Source organism: Meriones unguiculatus, chromosome 2 (assembly GCF_030254825.1).
Source record: "Meriones unguiculatus strain TT.TT164.6M chromosome 2, Bangor_MerUng_6.1, whole genome shotgun sequence".
In the NCBI taxonomy this organism is placed as follows: domain Eukaryota; kingdom Metazoa; phylum Chordata; class Mammalia; order Rodentia; family Muridae; genus Meriones; species Meriones unguiculatus.
Genome location: NC_083350.1, coordinates 12610539 through 12629777, shown reverse-complemented (window position 1 = coordinate 12629777; position 19239 = coordinate 12610539). Strand labels below are relative to the sequence as shown.

At 48.7% G+C, this 19239-nt stretch overlaps 1 protein-coding gene across 2 annotated transcripts in view; it reads left to right on the top strand.

Moving 5' to 3' along the window:
- Positions 1-19239, top strand: part of St8sia5 (ST8 alpha-N-acetyl-neuraminide alpha-2,8-sialyltransferase 5) — a 62547-nt gene that overhangs the window by 36481 nt on the left and 6827 nt on the right. For both annotated transcript variants that reach the window (XM_021662323.2, XM_021662324.2), the window contains 5 exons: positions 858-950; positions 9882-9968; positions 12285-12429; positions 15346-15458; positions 18185-18277. In XM_021662323.2, coding sequence (XP_021517998.1) covers positions 858-950; positions 9882-9968; positions 12285-12429; positions 15346-15458; positions 18185-18277 — 531 coding nt within the window. The remainder of the gene's footprint in view (positions 1-857; positions 951-9881; positions 9969-12284; positions 12430-15345; positions 15459-18184; positions 18278-19239) is intronic.

Here is a 19239-nt window from a genome sequence, read left to right as displayed (position 1 = left end):
TGTAGCATTAGGTTAGCGACGTGGTAACTACCACCATGGCTGGGAAGGGCCTGGGGCATGCTCCAAGGATGCCCACACTCCCAGTTCTGGCTCTGTGATGGCCCTAGGCACCTCTGTCACTCTGGTCCTTGAGGGTTACTTGTCAAGGGCCACTGACCCCACAGTTAGTGTGGCAGGACCTGCAGTCTTCCTGATTCCTGACTGAGGCTGTCTTGAGATCCCACTCTCCTGGCTCCAGAACCACCTCAGGAGTGGGAGAGGCCATGAGGAAAGCATCACCTGGATTCTTCCCAGGGAGGCAACTCCTTCTCCAGGGCTGTGAGCCCACCAGCTGTTCTGGTAGGCAGATGGGGCAAAAGCAACCATGTCTCAGAGATAACACTGAATGAACATGAGCACCAAGGAAGCAGATGGGAATGGAAATGCTTTGTAAATGGAAAACTCTGTGGAGGTCTCAACTATGTCCGTGCCTGTGTCTAGGACATTGTCCTGAGGGTGAGAGAAGGCAAAAAGGGCAGGGAAGGCTGGGACAGCGCGCTGCCTGCCTCCCAGATCGGCTGTGGATGCTGCCAATCTCGAGCTCCATCTGACCAGAGTGCACAGAGCCTGCCCCATCCCCACTCTCCCAGCCACTTACTTGCAACAAAACCTGTGCCTGCCTCCCAGTGTGGGCCCAAGTGGGCTTTGTTCCTATGCATGCTTATGGAGCAGTGGGGTTGCTCCTGCCTGGAGCCAGCCACCTACTGGGTCCTGAGATGGGGTGGGCTGGTTTGCTTTATTTGTTGGACTAGGACTTGATGGGTCCTAGAAAAGCTGGCCCATTTCTCTGTGTAACCTTTGTCCCTGTTGGTTCTCAGGTACTTCGAATTTTACAAAGGCCCTTTAGAGTTTAACTCCACGAGATGCCTGGAGCTGAGGCAGGAGATCCTGGAGGTGAAGGTGCTATCCATGTGAGTAGGGGCTGGGGGTGGGTGGAAGTTGTATGTGGAGGTGGGATGGGGTAAGCAGACCCCAGATCCAAAGGAAACAGGAAACCCTAGGCAGGCCTCATCAGCTGTAGGTTAGCTGTCTCACTGGCATCAGAAAGCCCTGGAAGCTGTTTTGTAACACAGAACAGCTCTGCAAGGTCACCTCTGCTGACCTGCTGGCCAAGTGTGAAAGTCCGCAGCTCAGTTACCAGCCTTTCTGATTATCATCTCTGGGCTTCTGTTCAGTAGAAATCCAAGAGGTCTGGGAGGGCCAGACCTGAAACTCGGCATTTCGTACTGCAGGGTTAAGTCTTGCCCTCTTGATGTTGTCTTTTACAATTTTAATTTCTTTGAAAGTTATTTGTCAGTTATCTAGGCACAAAATCCAAGTGTTGCAAAATGGGATGTGGTGAAGCACCCCCCCCCCCCGACACCAAGTTCTAATTCCAGAAGGCCCAGTGCGTCCTTCCGTAGTGTCAGCGCACACACAACATCTCTGTGTGGAGGTTCCTTACATACATCATACATGTTTATATAAATGGCAAAGGAGCCCCCTCCCCCACTCCATCCCATCCCACAGCCCATCACCCACACCACTCCTACAGCCAGTGGGAGGAAGACCTGAGTCTCTTCCTGGTGACTCGCTTGAGTCCTCCCTCTCTTGTTTTCGACTCCCATAAGTCCAGCAGACGTATCTAGAGTCATCTGGGTTACGTTACTTACGTTAGGTTCTGAAACTATTGGGAAACAATTACATCTGGACATGGACAAGAGAAAAATTTATACAGAGGTAACGTTGGGTGCTTCTATGGACTCATGATCCCCTGACATGATCTGTCAAGTAGTGTGGGTCATGAGGAAAGTGTAGGCTTTGGGCTCAGGCAGCCCTGGGACCAAAAGCTGACTCTGGGCCTGGCCAGTTCTAATTATTAGGCAAATTACTTACTGGAGGCGGCATTGCCTGCTTCTTAGCATAGCTGCCGACTGGTGGAGACGGTTTGTACCATAGACAGCAGGTGCTGACTGGTCGGGGTGCGCAGTGGCACTCAGTAGGTGTGAGTATCTACTCTCTTTCCTCCAGCTTCTTTTTTCTATAAAAGCGGCACGAGTAGCTTTTTTCTGAGTTGTACACAGGACCTGTCAGTGAACTCCCCGTGACTACAATGAATATATAATGAGATCATAACTCGGAGGTGAGCCGGCCCACAGTCTTGGGCGCCGTGTTGAGGCAGCATGCCATGGGCGGGAGCTTGAGGTAGAACAAAGCTGCCGTCTCCATGGCCAAGCAGAAGGAGGAAGATACCAGGTTCCCACCAGCACCTCCAAGGGCCAGTCCCAGTGACCTTGAGACCCGCCCCCCCATGCACTGATCCCTTAAAGGTCCCATAGCCTCCCAATAGATCGTCTTGAGGAAGAGCCTTCAACACATGGGCCCTCAGGAGATGCATAAGATCCCAACTAGCAGACTCCGTGGGCATTGCTGCTGCTGCAAGTCCAGAGAGTAAGGTTGCATCATCTGTATTGGTGATGTGCCTGTAATGAGCAGTAATCGGTGCGCCTTTGTAGAGATGAATGAGGTCTTCCTCCTCTGGGGTCGACTGCAGATGAGCACGCACCCACTGTGGTCCCAGCTCTCGGAGAGTCCACAGCCCAGTGGGGAAACAGAGACAAACCCTCAGGGTGATAGAGAGCTTGACCAAGGGGTGGGTAATGCGTGGCAATGGCTTGCTGAGGAAGAGGAGATAAAGTTCTGGTCTGTGGGATGGTGGCTACTAATTAGGCCACGGACATTCTAACTGGAGCAGTCGGCATGAGCCCTTGAGGCAGGAAGGTCCCTGCTGGGCCCTGGCTCGGAGGGACCAGAGCAGCTTGCAGGTCAGCGTGGGAGGGGAAATAGAAGCCATGGCACCAGACGTCACCCTGCACCTGTGTCTTTCTCTGAGGATCGGGGAACGCTGTGGGCAGGGTTGTAGGCAGCACACAGGGGTGTGGGCTAATAGATGTTTTGGAATGCTTCCGAGGAATTATGTGAGAAAGCCTACCCAGCTGGGAGCAGAACGCAGAGGCTGCTTCTCTTTTCTCAGAATTAAATATTCGAGGCCTTGACATGTCTGACTGGGGTTGCACAGAACCCTTGTTGGCAGTGTTTCCCAGAGTTTTCAAAGGAAAAACAGTCAAGCTTTAAACTGGAAAACAATTTCTTCATGGGTTCTTCAAGGCCTGGACAGAAAGTGCCGAGGAAGCATGTAAACCGGCTGTTTTCTGTGTGTTGGTGGTAGTCCCTGCAGCAGTTTTCTGGGGCTGCCACCACAGAATTCCATTATCAAGCCATTTAATTTCTTTTCCCACTTTTTGGTGTGTTTGTGTGTGTGTGCATATGTGTTTGTGTATGTGTATATGTATGTGTGTGTATATATGTCTGTGTGAGTGTGTATGTGTGTGTCTATATACACGCAGTGTGTGTATATGTGTGTGAGTGGGTATTTGTGTGTCTATGTGTATGTGTGTGTATATATATATATATATATATATATATATATATATGGGGTGTTTGTATAAATGTGTGTATGTGTAAGTATATGTGTTTGTTTATGTGTGTATATGTTTGTGTATGTGTTTGCATATATATGTGTGAGTATGTAAGTATGTGTGAATATGTTTGTGTGTATATATGTGTGGGGGTGTGTATGTGTATGTCCGTGTATATATGTGTATGTTATATGTGTGTGTTTATGTGTGTGAATGTGTTTGTGTGTGTGTGTATGTATGTTGTGTGAGTGTGTGAGAATGTGTATGTGTGTGTATGCATGTGGAAGCTAGATGTTACAGTGTATACTTAGAGACCAGCTGAAAAGTTACCAAGACACTTTGATATGAACCTACAGATAAATAGCGTGGGGAGTGAAGACTAACCTCAGCAATGCCCTTGACTACCCTTGTCCCTGGTCATGGACTCCTTGGTGGTGTTTGTGTCTTTCCACCATTGGTGTCAGTTCTCATCTATTTTTGGGATACCTTGTCCCATTCCTCAGGATAGATTCCTGGGATGAACAGCAATCCAGCTGGTGGCCTCAAGCTTAGTCAGTCTTTCATAGACGGTCTCTTCCATGGCAGCTGTCATGTCTGGGGACTTGAGTTGTGGAGTAAAGGCAAGACTGGGCCGTTCACAGCACATCAGTCGTGTGAGTCTGTGGGGTGTCAGGGAATAGCAAGCCCTTGCCTCCCTTCCTGAGTTCCCAAGCTGAGGGTCCGTGGGTCCTCCGTGGGAGGGATTAGAGAGCCCAGAGGGTGGTTTCTGTCCAGGCAGCCCCGAGATTGTCCACCTGCTGTCAGTCTGGACTGTGCTCCAGCCTAGTGCCATGATGTGGGTCACAGCAGGACTGACCTGAATCACAGGGAAAAGGTCAAATCCCATCTGTGGACAGAGGCAGCTGCGTGGATGCATGCTTGTTCCCTCCAGCACACGGAGCATCAGCTGGTATTTCCGTCTGAGCACACAGGGAGATGTGTGATTCCCGCAGGAGTAATTTTGATCCAGAATTTCTCAGATCAATGGTAAAATTCAGTCAGCCAGAAAACGCCCACGTGGAGAGCGCCTGCTTCCTGACAGTGTCAGAGGCATGAGGAGCCGCTCTGCCATGATTTCTCATGAAAATGTCCATTGCTGATTCTTGTTCAAATCATTTAGGTTTTATTCTAGTCATCTGAGTGTCTGCCTTTAAAAGTAAGCCTTCAGTTACTGCCCATGCTCACACCAGCTTCCGGCTTCCTTCCCAACCCTTCTGGAGCTGGACTTGGTGCAGAATGCAATAATGAGGCCGAACAGAGCAGCTTGGAGCCATGGCCACCGGCAGAAAGCTCTACTCTCTGGGCTGGGTGGTCTTCATGCCTCTCAAAGCTCAGATCTGGAATAGCTGTAGGATGTCTATGTCCTCTGCCAGGTTGGGGCTCAACGAAGTCAGGTTCTGAGCTCGGGTACCTTGTGTTAGACATTGCATGGGCCCAGGATGCGCGTGTTCGTTGTGGATGGATTACCTAAGTAAGCTGTTCTTCTATCAACTCCAGTGTCTCTAGATCCTGTGCCACAAAAGATGAGGCCGTTAGCATTACCTCTGCCCTTTAGGGTTGGAATCAGCTCTGTTTAGAACCCAGGGCTGATTCATATTTTCTCCTTCTTACTCCTGCCTGTTTTCAAGTCTCAGGAATCGGTAGGTGAGAGGGAAGGGTTTGGGTCCTTTCATGCCTAAATGATCTCTCTCTGTGTCCCTCTCTCTTTCTCTCTCTCTCACTCTCTTTCTGCCTCCTTTCCCCTCTTTCTCTGAGTGTAGGCCGGGTGTCTTCAATTGTTTCCCCACCTGTATCGTTTGGAGACCGGGTCTCTGTGCATCTTTTAATTTCATCATTTCTCTTTTTGCCTTTTGCTTCTCAACCCTGGTAAAATTCCTCAATGTCATCTCCCTACTCTTCTAATGTTCTCTCTCTCTCTCTCTCTCTCTCTCTCTCTCTCTCTCTCACACACACACACACACACACAGCTTCTGCATTGCTCTTACTGCTTCTGCATATTCTTACTGCTAAGAATGTGCTATTGTACTGGTTATCTTTGGAGACAACACAGATGTCTTTTAGGGCTCTTATTTTGTATTAGTTTTCTCTGTGGTCATTTTACCTGGTGGTTTGTCTTGTTCTGTGCCATTCAGGTAGACTCAGTTACCCTTGGCTGCATGTTCATATTCAGACTAAAAACAATTAGAATCTGGTAGTTTTGTGTCTGACAATATTTGAGATGGTACAGAATGTTCATGGTTTTGATGTCATGGACTTTAGAAAGGAATGGATGGTCTGACTTTCCCACTTTATCTGACATCAAATATTTGGTTGGAGGAAGCTGCAGGGTGTGGATTGGACTGGATTTTTTTTTAATGATTTTGACTTTATTTTATTTACATTGGTGTTCTGCCTCCATGTATATCTGTGCGAAGGTGTCAAATATCCTGGAACTGCAATTTCAGACAGCTGTGAACTGCCATGTGGGTGCTGGGATTTGAACCCAGGTTCTTTGGAAGAGCAGCCAGTGCTCTTAACAGCTGAGCCATCTCTCCAGCCCCTGGACTGGATGGTCTTGTTGCTTTCTTTTGCTTTCTCTTCGGTCCTGGCAAGGGCGGGGAGGGAGGGGCACAGCGGGGAGGAGCAGGTGTGTCTCCCCCGAGACCTCATGCAGGCTAGGTGTGCACTCTAACCCTGAGCTCCAGCCCCACCCCTGAGGCTCATGGTCTTTTACTGATTCTCATTTTTAGGGCCGTGCCTCAGCCCACTGCTCCTGTGGTTTTGGAATTTGTTTTTTGGGGGAGGGACTTTGTCATCCTGTTCTTGATTAAGCCCCTCCTTTTTCTGTGGACCTGTGGAGAGTTCTCTTCTACAGAGAGCCTTGTCACTATCTATCCAGGCAAGTCTGAATGATTTGGTTTCTCTTCTGGGATGATGGTGATGCCACCAGAGAAAGAACAGATAGTCTGGGTCAGTCCTGCATCTTTAAGGTGGAGGTGGCTCTGTATCTGTATTGCAACCTACAGTGTATTTTATACATGTGACTCCATTTGCTGTTTCCAACAACTTTCAAGGCGGGCAGAGAATGCAGACAAAGCAGCCGAGTGTCCTGAGAGATTAAAGGACTTATCCAGGTCACACTGTGGGTTGGGGATGGAGCCAGGACTTAAGGCTAGGTGTCTAGCCCTGACCTTGGACTAGGATGTGACAAGGGCATGGGAAACACCCAGAATAAGGTCTGGACACTGGGAACAGTCAAACTTTGGGCCCCTGGCCTGGAGCATTGGCTATGCTGCATTTCTCTGAAGTGTTTGAGCAGTACCATGTGTGTGTGTGTGTGTGTGTGTGTGTTGTGAATTGCAGGGAGGTAAGGGGAGAGGAGCAGTGGTAAGCCAAAATGCTGCTGGCATCTATTCTCTGATGTCCTGTGGGCTGAGGGGAGCAGGGCTGCCTTAGGAGACTCCGGAAAGTTGCAAGGAAGGCTTGCCTTCGGCAGGAGGAAACAGCACCTTTCTTCACCAAGCATGCTCCTGCTGCAGGGGCTTTTGTACTCTGACTGAGCTACACTTTCTCCCAGATGGTAGTGTGCCTCACGTCTACATTATTCCAAGATTCTGTGCAAGGCATCCCTCCTCGAGAAAGCTTCCAGCCAACCATGGGGCAGTCACTTCCTGAGTCCTTTACTTTTCTTCCACTTCCAGACAAGGCAGTCTATACTTCTTCCCCATGTGTCTTCCTTGTTGCTCTGAATCTCCATGCATGTAGGGAAATGCTGTTTGTGCTATTACAGTTCCACATCTAGCCATGTAGAGCCAGTTTTCTAACTGCTGAGCTGTCTCTCCAGCCCCTCATAGATTTTAAAAAGTATTAAATAAGATGGTACAATAACAGACCGGGCAGGTGCATGGCACACATGAAGTGGGCATCGGTTGCCGTTATTGCTGAACAGATTTGACTAGGCTCTCTCCTAGCCCCTATAAGTTTTTGTAAAGCCTACACATTCTCATTCCTCGCCCTGATCTTTCTCCCTACATGATAAAATGCCACAGGTCAGGAATAAGCCTGCGCTCCTCACTAACGCAGTGCTGAGATACACAGCAGGTGTCGGGAAGGATGACCCTAGCTTGTCTCAACAGCCTAATGAGCTTGTTGATGAGTCTGAGTTCACACCAAGTCTCTTTATTGAACCTGTTTTCTTATCCTATCCCGTGCTGCCTGCCCAGGATGAGCTGGGCCCTCCCGTATCAATCATGAAGTAAGAAAATACCTCACAGACTTGCCTCCAAGTCAGTCTGATAGAGGCATTTTCTCAGTTGAGGGTGCCTCTTCCTAGAAGACTGTGGCCTCTATCAACTTGAGAAAAACCTAAAGAAAACATGCATACAGGTGGTACTGACATCCTAGAACAGGCTTGATTCTGGGAGGTGGTCTCAACAGATTGGGCCTAACCACTCCCCAGAACTCAAACAAGCAGAAAGGCAGGAAGGGAGCTTAATAAATATGGTTCAGGTTAACCACACTGGGGAAATGGAAGCCGTCAGCATCCCAGCCCATTTTTGGGGGCACTGGCAGTTTAAACGGAGGAAGACCTAAGGTGTGGCATGAGAGTTTTTATGATAAGCTGTCTCTGCCGCTCAGGGGCTGGCTGGTCATTACCTCAGTTCTGGTCCTGCTTGTCGTGGACTGTGGGAGCCACCTGATGTTTCTCAGATGACTGCGCCTGTGTGTAGAGACAGCCCCAAGTCCCCTCCGGAGGAGATTTGTCCCCAAGGCTCTGCTGTTTCTGAAAGCCAAGGTTATTACGGGTTTAAGGTAGTAACTGGAAACTTCTAGATACTGCCTCAAGGGAGTCTGGAACAGAATTCTGTAAATCTTGACACTGTAAATCTGATGCCAAGGGTTGAGGAGATGGCTCAGTCAGCAAAGGTCCTGTCTTGCAAACACAAGGACCTGAGTACCAGCATGTACAAAGCCAGATGTAGTGGTACACACTTGCAATCCCAGTGCTGTGGAGGCAGAGACAGAATATCCTTGGATCTTGCTGGCAGCTACTTTAGCCTAATCGATGAGTTCTGGGCCAATGAGAGACCCTGTGTCATATGCACACACATCAATGAGTTCTAGGCCAATGAGAGACCCTGTATCACATGCACACACCCGAGGAATAGTGGAATGATGCTTGGTTTGCTAGGCAGACACGCACGCACGCATGCACCCAGCATTTCTCCACAGAAGCGGCTCCCAGGTTCCATAGCCTTACCCTTTTCAGTCTTTTTTAAACAGGACCTTGCTGTGTAGCCCAAGCTGGCCTCAAGGTTGAAATTCACGGCCCTCCCTGTGTCAGCCTTCCAAGTGCTGAGGTTACAAGTGCGTGCAACTACAGCACTCATTTCCGGCACTCTCAGTTTTGATTTAGTTCTTTTACTCATTCATTCTTTTACTCATTCATTCATTCAACAAACCAACCACATTTATCAAGTGCCCACATTTGCCCACACTGAAACTTTGTCTGAGTGTACTGTTATAAATATGTAATGTTAAATTTATAATTTATATACTACTTCTTCTGTGGGTGCCAGTGCAAGGAAGAATCACCTCTATTTAGACAGTGTTCCTTTTCCTGAGAGTGCCTGGGAACATCCTGAGCAGAGATGTTAAAGCCAGCAGTGTGGGGCCTGGAGTTGTTCAGAGGTGGGTCTCTCTCCTGCTCCTGACCTACTTGAGAAGGGAGTGCCACGGCTGTGAGCCCCATAGTCTGTGCAGGGCAGTGTTTACACAGCCATTGTGATACGGAAGTGGTCTCGTTTCCCAAATAGACTGATTTCTGACAGTGCTGGCCTCTGAGGAAGCACATGGGACAGGCCAACTTGCTTGAGGTGAAAGCAGTTAAGATGTATAGATATGGAGTGACCGAGTTAAGAAGGTGGATTTTGTGTGTGTGTGTGTGTGTGTGTGTGTGTGGTGGGGTTTTTGTTGTTGTTGTTTGGATACAGGGTCCAGGCTGGACTCAGACTCACTGTGTATCTCAGGCTGGATCTGGATGCATAATCTTCCTGCCTCTGTCTTCTAGGTATTGGGATTAGAGGTGTGCGCTGCTGCTCTGGACGTTAGGAGGTTTTATAACTGTGGAGTCCTAGAAATAGGAATCCTGCCACACCCGCAGGGTCACACCAGGGGATGGCTGGCTCTGTACTGTTTGCATGTGAAGGGCAGGTCTTGGGGTCCTGAGCTTCTACTGAGAACTAGACTCACGCCAAGATTAAGGAAAGTAGAATGCTGGACACAGAGGTGGTGTGCGGGGGCAGGGAAGGGAGGGTCTTCGGAAACAGTGACGACATGCGGTGCAATCGTACCTCTCTCTCACAGGGTGAAGCAGTCTGATCTGTTCGACAGGTGGAAGAGCCTCCAGATATGCAAGTGGGCAATGGACACCTCTGAAGCCAGCCTTTTCAAGTATGCATTGTCACCTGTCCTCACGCCTCGCGGTGTGGGTCCCCACTGCTGCTTCTTCAGATGCCCATCGCGCAGAAACACTTAGTTCTCAGGGGGCATCTGCCTGGAGCTGACCCCAAGGGGCCTAGGAATATGAGCAGTGGCAAGGCCAGCATGTGGTCAGCCACCATCCTCCATGCTTCTCTGTGGCCCTTGCTGTGGCCTTACAAGGTTGGGCTGGTCACCTCTAGCTCAGGCTGATGTACATACACTAAGGTTCCAAGAAGTGATGTACTTGCTTAAGGTTCCTCCGTTGTCCTGGGACAGCAGCTCTCCCCACCTTCTTGGAGCTCTTGTGTTTACCATGTTTCCACCTGATGTCTGAAGCTGGCTGTTGATCTTCTTAATCCCTCTCTAACCATAATTAACAGGCAGTAAGCTCTGGGAGAAGCAGTAGCTGTATTTCCAGGCTCTCCTATGGGAACAGTTGGGAGGCATCCAAAAATGCTTTTTTGTTAATGATGGCCTTTCGGGTTCTCTCCATTGCTAGCCTCCTGCCAGCTTGTGGTATCATGCCAGGTCAGGTAAACCTTACACTAAGAAATTGATGTGGTCTTGGCAACTTGTGTCTAACCTGGGTTTCAGCCACTCAGGTTCAAGTTTAAATGAACTTAGGAGTTACTGACATGGAGGAATCTAACACAGGAGGCTGTAGAAAGTAGGTGTCACCAGGCCTTTGTATTTTCTTCATCAACACTTTCTTTCAGTTGGTAATAGCAGGTCAGAAAGTCTCCTCTCCTCTTCCCTCCCCTCCTGTCTCCTTTCCTTCCCCCTCGCTCTTTTTCCTTTTCCTCCACCTTTCTCTCTCTGGATAGGTTCTAACTGCGTAGCCTAAGCTGACTTCAAACTCATAAACTTGCCTCTAACTCCCAAGTACTGAGCTTATAGTGTGTGGGGTTAGCAGTATGCAGTGACACATTTTTATAAATATAACTATTTGATATTGATGGCCTCAGTGAGCTTCTGGATGCTATGTGCCAACTCATATTTCTATCCCAGAGCTCATGAGAAAGCGCCAGGACTCCTGGACCTGCCAGTGGTCATCTCAGGTCTCTGTGGAGAAGGTGGTCCCTCCACCATGACTGCCTGGACCCTGAAGGGGACTGAGCTTGGAGCAGGGTGTACTCCAGTCTCTGGCTCTAGTACTCCAGTAATCAAGGAGGCAGTGATCTGTGCCCGTGGCCACAGCCAGAACCCATTAAGTTTCCAAGAAAGGGGGCAAGATTTCCCAAGAGCTAACCCTAACAAGAGCTTTCTTGGAAAGGCCTGGAGAAGAGAGAAACAAAAACAAAAACAAAAACAAACAAACAAACAAACAAAAAACCAGGTTGCTTCAGCCCCATTTCCCTTGGGCTTTTTTGTTTGTTTTCTTTTAAATTTGGTGTCAGAGCTTTAATCTGCTGTAGCTCAGCTTTGAGTGTTTCTGAAACAAAAATGTGAGGACTCTTCTTCCTAACTTCCTTCCTTCCCTTCCTTCCTTCCTTCCTTTCCTTCTTTCCTTCCTTCTTTCCTTCCTTCTTTCCTTTCTTCTTTCCTTCTTTCCTTTCTTCTTTCCTTCCTTCCTTCCTTCCTTCCTTCCTTCCTTCCTTCCTTCCTTCCTTCCTTCCTTCCTATCTATACTGAATTCCTGAAACTTCTTTAAGGAGCCATGTTCCACCTTCTGCAGGCAGGCAGCTGGTACCAACCCTGCATTTCCAATCTGGCCTTCCCCTCCTCCTAAGTCAGCTTCTGAGTGAGAGAAACAGCACTTTTGGTGACCATACAGGCCTTGGTTTTATGAGATAAGGGAAGATCTTTGTTGAGTGTTGGCTATGGGGGCTGAGACCCTAACGAACTCTGGCTTCAGGCCACTGGATGAGTGACATGGGAAGAGCATGTCCTGGAGCTGTGGAACTCTGAGGCGGAAGTCTTGCTGTAGCTGCGTGGGCATCAGTCAAGGCCTGGATGGCTTGGCTGTCACAGGGTGGTTTGAACGTACCCATGCTGAGTGCTGTGTGAGGTTTAGTGAGGTGCAGGCCCTCGTGTCTAGTTTTTCCTTCCAGCCTGAGAAGGTTAGTGTGGGATTAGTCTGTGCCATAGCCTTCAAAGACAAGAGCCATCATGAAAGTATGGCAGCCAGAGCTTCTCAGTAGGACGCCAACCTGGGGCCTAGACAGAGAAGCACAGGCACCAGGAAGATGTTGAGGAGGTGGGTGGGAACTGAGTGTTGGAATGGGGTGGAAAGGAAGGGCCCCTTTATGCTCTGCCCAGTGTCACCCCTGTCTCCATGCCTGGCAGGTCCACCTTGTCCAGATGCTGCAATGCTCCTAGCTTCCTCTTCACCACCCAGAAGAACACCCCGGTTGAGACGAAGCTCAGGTACGAGGTGGATTCCAGTGGCTCTTATCACATCAGCCGGGAGATCTTCCAGATGTTTCCCAAGGTACACCCCGATGTGGTGGGGTCTGGGAGGGAGTGGGCGGTCTCTGTGGCATGCCCCAAGTCTGCCCAGTGTGCCTTGCACTCTGCGTGCAGATGCTTTGGTTTCGTCTAAGCAGTGGTCTGAAGCCCAGTGGTTTGTAGTCCATCCACTGGTTTCCTGAGGAGTCCTGTCTAGACAAGACAGTGCTGACTAGCTATGGTTTTCATGATTTAGGGGGAAAGGGTTAAAATTCTGCCTATATGATTGCATGTCAACGTTATACCACAGCTATTTAGGAGAGGGATTAATTGCACCTTGATTCCTCACCTGAGGCAGGCACAAGAGAAGAACACATACACAAGGCATGCAACACCAGAAAGGAGGCCCGGGCTTGAGTGTCAGCCACGTCAGAAAACCCTGCTGTCATTTTGTAAGAAGGCTTTTTCTTAGCATTTATTAGTTATATGTAACAATTGGTTTTATTATGCCATTTTCATGTATGGCTTCATAGCCATGCATTTCAATCCTATTTCCCTCCACTGCCACCACCATCCTCTCTTGTTCCCTTCCCATGTCCCTTCCCCTTCCAACCTACTCCCTTCTCATCTTTCCCCCCCTTAGTATCTCAATGGGTTTTATTGAGGTTGCATACAGGAGCATGGGCAATTACCCCGCACCCTGCCTAGCAACCATTAACTGCCTATAGATACCCAGGGATGGCTGGGGCTCCCAAGTCTATCCCCATTCCATAAAAGCATGTCGACTGGTCCAATCTGGTGTAGTAATCACAGCTACTGTGAATTCAAGAGTGCCACCATCATGCCCTGCCCAGATGCATTCCACCAAACTCTATTCCATCCTATGGTTCTTCCGTTGTGTCCACTCTCCTTTCCGTGATGCTCCCTGAGCCTTTAAGAAAGTGATATGTATGTCCCATTTATGGTTAGCCATAAATGGTCACTTAGTCTAGTTATTAATTTCTGCAGCTACACGTACTGCCAAGTGCAAAAGAAGCTTTTCTGAGAAAAACTGACAGCAGCTCTTATGTATAGGGATACATATAATTATGTACAAGGCAAGTATATGATGTATAGGCACAACATATACTTTTTAATATATCAACAGCTATAGATTCCTCCCTGGGCCCCTTGACCTCCTAGCCACGGGCTTTTGACCAGGTTTGCAGTGTCAGATGTGAATTCTTTTCTGTGCATCAGAATATGGTTTCAACAGCCCTGCCACTACCATTCCAGTGGGCATGTCTCACCTGGCCACTTGTTAGTGTAGCACTTGGGTGATCTCTTCCCCCCTTGGAAGTCTCAGTCTCTTTATGACCCTAGGATTCAGAGCAGGCATTGGTTACTTATAATACATCTCCAATATCAGATGTTGCATGAAGGTGGGCTGCTCAGTGTGTAGTAGCTCTATGCCCACCGGCTACAGGGTAAAGATGTCCACATCCATAGCTCATTTAGACCACTGAGGCTGAGAGCTGGCACAGATCCAAGTTCTGGACTCTTTGGGGGCAGGATGCAGAAATTGTACCTTTGGCTAGTTCAGATGGTTCTGTGATGTTGGCATCGTAGGGCTTTGGCAGAAAGGGGATGGCAAAGGTGTGTTCATGACTATGTTCTGGAGGGAGAGCCCTGGGAGGGCCTGCATGTTTTAATGGGTTAGGGGAGGTGCAAACAAGATAAAACCAGAGTCTCTCTGTATGTCCTATTGCTGATACCAGAGTGATCTGGCAAGATTTGGGCTCAGAGAATGAGTGGAAGGTACAGAACAGAGCTGATAGGGTGATATTGAGCCACCTTCACTAGGTGGGTATCTCAAGGCCCAGGGCATGAGGCAGGTGGCAGATAAACTTTCATCTTAAGCAAGTCATAGCACCATGTGACGAAGCCTGGGCTGGCCTGCAGGTCCTTGGAAAGCCAGAGCATGAACCACTGAGGTCAGGAGATACAGCAGGGTCTTCACACCTTTCCCTGAAAAGGACAGGATAGTAAATAGCCCCGCAGGTCACATCATCATGATCATTACTGCCACCGTGGTCCCAGCCTGAAAGTGGTCATGATCCTGAATAAACTAATGAAGGGAGCTTTGCCTCAGTGGCACAGACTTCAGAAGTTTACATAAATGTCACATGCCACATGTCTTCTTTGAGTGGCTTCAGACCATTTAAAGATATAAATGTTATTCTCATCTTGCCGGCCATACAAAAACAGGTGGTAGAGCAGCCTTGGCCCATGATTTTCCAGCCCCCAAGTCATGGCACACGGCAGCTTCCTTTAGCACACAGGTGTCTCTGGGGTTCTAAAAGGCCAGCTCTCTAGACTCCTGCCCACCCAGAATTCCGATTCTATGGTTACTGGGTGGAGCGTGGAGATGGCTGTTTCTAGACAGTTCTTGATTTGCACATGTTTAGAACACACTCACGGAAAACACCAGAAATTCCCCATGACTTTTCCTAAGACTGCTGTGGCTTGTCCTGCCTCTCCCCCTATTAACTGTGAGATCCCGGCACTCTCCCTGACCTGGTTCCCTAGACCTGTCCCCACAGGGAATGTGGCTCACAGACCCAAGTGTGCCACAGAGGGTCATGACAGCTCCTTTTGGTTGAGCTCCTGATGCAGTGAGGCTTCCTGTGGGGAGCGGTTGGCTGGCTGGCAGGTGCTGGGGGCAAAGCGGCCCTGCCAACTCCTTGGTGTCAGAAATGGGAGGAAAAGCCACTGAATGCAGCCAGTCCCTCCTTTCCTCTTCTCCTCTGTCAGCTGAGTTCCCCTTTCTCTCACATTTCAGACAAAGCTGCCTCAATGGGTAGAGCTCATGTAGGGGACCTTTTTTGCTTTTTTTTTTTTTTTTTTTTTTTGGCAGAGGTTAAGCCTCAGATGAAGGTGGGGTGGCACTGGCTGTGACACCATCCATGTTCCTCTCCAGGAAATGCCCTACTACCGATCTCAGTTTAAGAAGTGTGCTGTGGTGGGCAACGGAGGCATCTTGAAGAACAGCGGCTGCGGGAAGGAGATCAACAGTGCTGACTTTGTCTTCCGGTAAGGAGTTGCCTCCATGGCCCTCCCCTCTGAGCCCTTCCCCCATGTGTGTCACTGTCCGTGCGCTCTGCTTAAGCATTATGTTCATGAGTCAAGGACCTCTTACCCCTCTAGCCCTATACATTAATGCAGGTTGTCGGACTCTGGGATTCTAGTTTCTAGTTTTCAAAATGGAGGTGGGGGTGGCGCATGTGAAAAGCAAGTGGCATTCTGGATGGGAGGCCCTAAGACTAACAGCCCTGTAGAGCTGACGGTGAACACAGACCACCGCTCCCAACCCCAGTCCCCTGCTACCTACATGGGTTGTCCCTTTCTGCAAACGCTGGTGGAAGGAGGGATGCCCGTGACTTCACCCACGCCCTAACTGAGCTGGAGAGGGATCTTTGCATTTCTCCTTCCTTATGTGGCATGCCTCTCTTTTCACATGGGGATCCTCACTCTCTACTTAGCCCAGGCAAGGGATTAAAAATGAGAGCTTCAAGGGCTGGAGAGATGGCTCAGCAGTGAAGAGCACCAGCTGCTTTTTGCCATTTCCTTTCCTGGCTGCCCCCACCTGCACCCTTCTCAGGGCTCCTATAGAATGTGGTGTCACTCACAGGTGACATTTGACACCTGTCAACTAGGTTGTCATTCTAAAGGGGACTGGAACCCAATCCTCCAGACTGGGAAGGCCCAGAAGACATGCCCTTCACTAATCCTGTGAGTGCGACACCAGCACATGTGAAGAGCCTTGTTGCCTTTTTTTTTCCTAGACCTTAAGTTTGGAGACACTGCTGCTCGGTGGGTTGAATTAAATGCAGTGGGACTGATTGGGCCTCAGAGTAGCAGGGGCCAGGTGGCAGTGCTGAACTGCCAAAGGCAAGGCCATTGTAGTTACTGCGAAGGGCAGCACGCACAGTGCAGTGCCTTCACGGCCCACCCCACAGAGGGCAGCAGAGGAAACTCATCTTTAAGGTGAGATGACTTGCGTGGACTTCTGGAACAGGGTAGTCAATCATGGTGTTTCTGGGAATGAAATAGATAAGAAGCCTACTGCATTTTTGTTTGATCTATATGAGCAGAAAAAAAATTCTCAAACAAATAAGAGAAAGGCTTCATTGGAGTATAGCAAAAAATAATCTCAGCCGGTGAACCAGTTTCCAGACTGGAGCCATTTGCTGACCCAGAGCCCCTTGAATGAAGAGCAGGCCAGGTTCCCCTGAGGAAGGACCTTGATAAAACACCTAAGAGTTTGATGTTTGCCTTTCTCTCACCCACAGATTTTCAGGGTCTCTCGGATAGTAATGCTGATTTGGGGAGACCCCGAAGAATGTTACATGAAGAAGTTGGCACAGTGTTTTCTTGGGTCACCCTTAGATCCAATCGTTAAGGCTAGATGGACCACAGCATGGAAGCCATTGTAATATGTAATATATAATATTATATATATTATATAATATGTTATATATATTATATACATTATATATGTATATATTATATATTACATTATATATTACTATAATATATAATATGTATTATATATAATATAAAGAGAATATGATATGACAAGGAAGGTGTATTATAACATATATATGTATATGTATACACACACACACACACACACACACACTCACACACAAATAGGCACTTGGAATTTCCCTGGATCTACCTGGTTAATCCAGAATTGCCTCCCCATCTCAGATCCTTAGCACAATCTCAGCTGCAGTGTCCTTCCTGCCAATTAAGGCAAGAGCTCCCAGTTTCAGAGGTTAGGATTTGGGTGCTTCGGCAACCCTACTCTCCTTACCTCAGGGTCTTTCTGCAGATCACACTGCACACACTTCTGCAAGTTGTACCTCAGCATTGCATTTCCAAATGGAGTCTTGGACTATCCCACAGGCATTTGGTCCTTCTGCCAGCTGACTCTTGCTAATTCCTGCCCTCAGCTCAGGCATTGCTTCCTCAGAGAAGTCCTGAGTCCCCAGACAAGGCATGGCTCCCACATCTCTTTGCTTCCATACCCTTACAGAGGCCCAGGAATTACCACAGCCTTTTTAGATTAATTTATTATTCATTTTGTATCCCTGCTGTAGCCCCCTCCCTCATCTTCTCCCAATCCCACCCTTCCTCCCTCATCTCCTCCCAGTCCCATCCTCCCTCCCTTTTTCCTTCCTATGCTCATCTGCTCGTCCCCTAGTCCACTGATATGAGAGGTCCTCCTCCCCTTCCACCTGACTCTAGCCTATCAGGTCTCATCAGGACTGGCTGCATTGTCCCACTCTGTGACCTGGCAAGGCTGCTTCTTTCTCAGAGGGAGGTGGTCAAAGAGCTAGCCACTGAGTTAATGTCAGAGACAGTCCCTGTTCCCCTTACTAGGGAGCCCATTTGGAGACTGAGCTGCCATGGGCTACATCTGTGCAGGGATTCTAGGTTACCTCCATGCATGGTTCTTGGTTGGCAGATTGGTCTCTGCAGCGCCCCCACCCCTTTTAAGGATGTGTTTTTGATGATAGTTTCAGAAAATATCTCCATGGTTGTAACTTGGGAGAGACTAAGGATAGAACTTTTTGCTATTGTGTTTGTGACACAGAGCAGAAAGGACATTTGTCTTAGCCAGCCACAGAGGTCCTGCCCTGCTGGTGGCCTCTGCCTCTTTCTGACCTGTAAGCACATCCTTTCCTTCCCCTTCCTCTCCCAGCCACCTGCAGGTGACTGACCACTAACTATTCGAGGTTGTCTCTCTGCAGGTGCAACCTGCCCCCCATCTCAGGGATGTATACCACAGATGTGGGAGAGAAGACAGATGTAGTCACCGTGAATCCCAGCATCATAATTGACAGGTCAGTGGTCCTCTTTCTAGAGCTGACTTTGGTGGCCGCCAGTCACTTGCAAACACTGGGCACTGAGAATATGGCTGGAAATGGTTGAGACCTGTCGGCTGTCTACAAGAAGCATCATTGGGTGTCAAGGACTCAGCACAAACAAAGGGACTTAGCACATCTTGTTGATTTTTACGTTAATTACACGCTAAGCAACAGCATCTTTATATTTAGTTAAATAAAATATAACAATTATTTTTAATAACTTTCCTCATTTCTTGTTAATTTCCATACACAGGGCCTAAATTAGTTAGATTGTTTGTTTATTAATTAATTAATTAATTAATTAATTAATTAATTTTTGTAGGCAGTGCAGGTCTGAGCAGTTCCTGGAGGTGGTCAGGGACTCTGCAGGTGCTGGGGGCAAGCAGGGTCCAAGTCTCTTCGAGGGCTGCTCAGGCGAAGATCTCTGTTCTCACCTGGCTCCACGCTGTCAGTCTGCCTGAGAGGGCTGTGGGATGTGTTGAAATCCCTGCACATAGTCAGCCTGGCCAGAGGGCGGATAAGAGGGACAAGGGGGAAGAGGGTGGAGTTGCCAAATTACATCAGGTGCCAACAGCCAGGAGCCTTCAGAGAACAGAGAGAGCAGCAGAGGGAGAGATGGTCACTGGGCAGAAGCCAAGATGCTAGGCAGGGGCCAGCCACATCAGGTGGCAAGATCAGAGGTCTCTCCCAATCTTAGGGAAAAGAGAACAGGGGAGCTGTGTGAGGCTTCACCTCCCAGACGTAGCCTCTGTACCTTCTTTGGCTCCCCTTAGCCTCTAAGCTGAACGCTGGTGTTTTCCTATAGCCATACCCTAGTTATACAGCCCATACCGTCTCCTTTCCTGTGCCCATAAAAAAAAAAAAAAAAAAAAGCATCTTTGAGAAAGGTCACATTCCTGGGAGCCATGAGATGGCTCAGTGGATAAAGGCTCATGCTG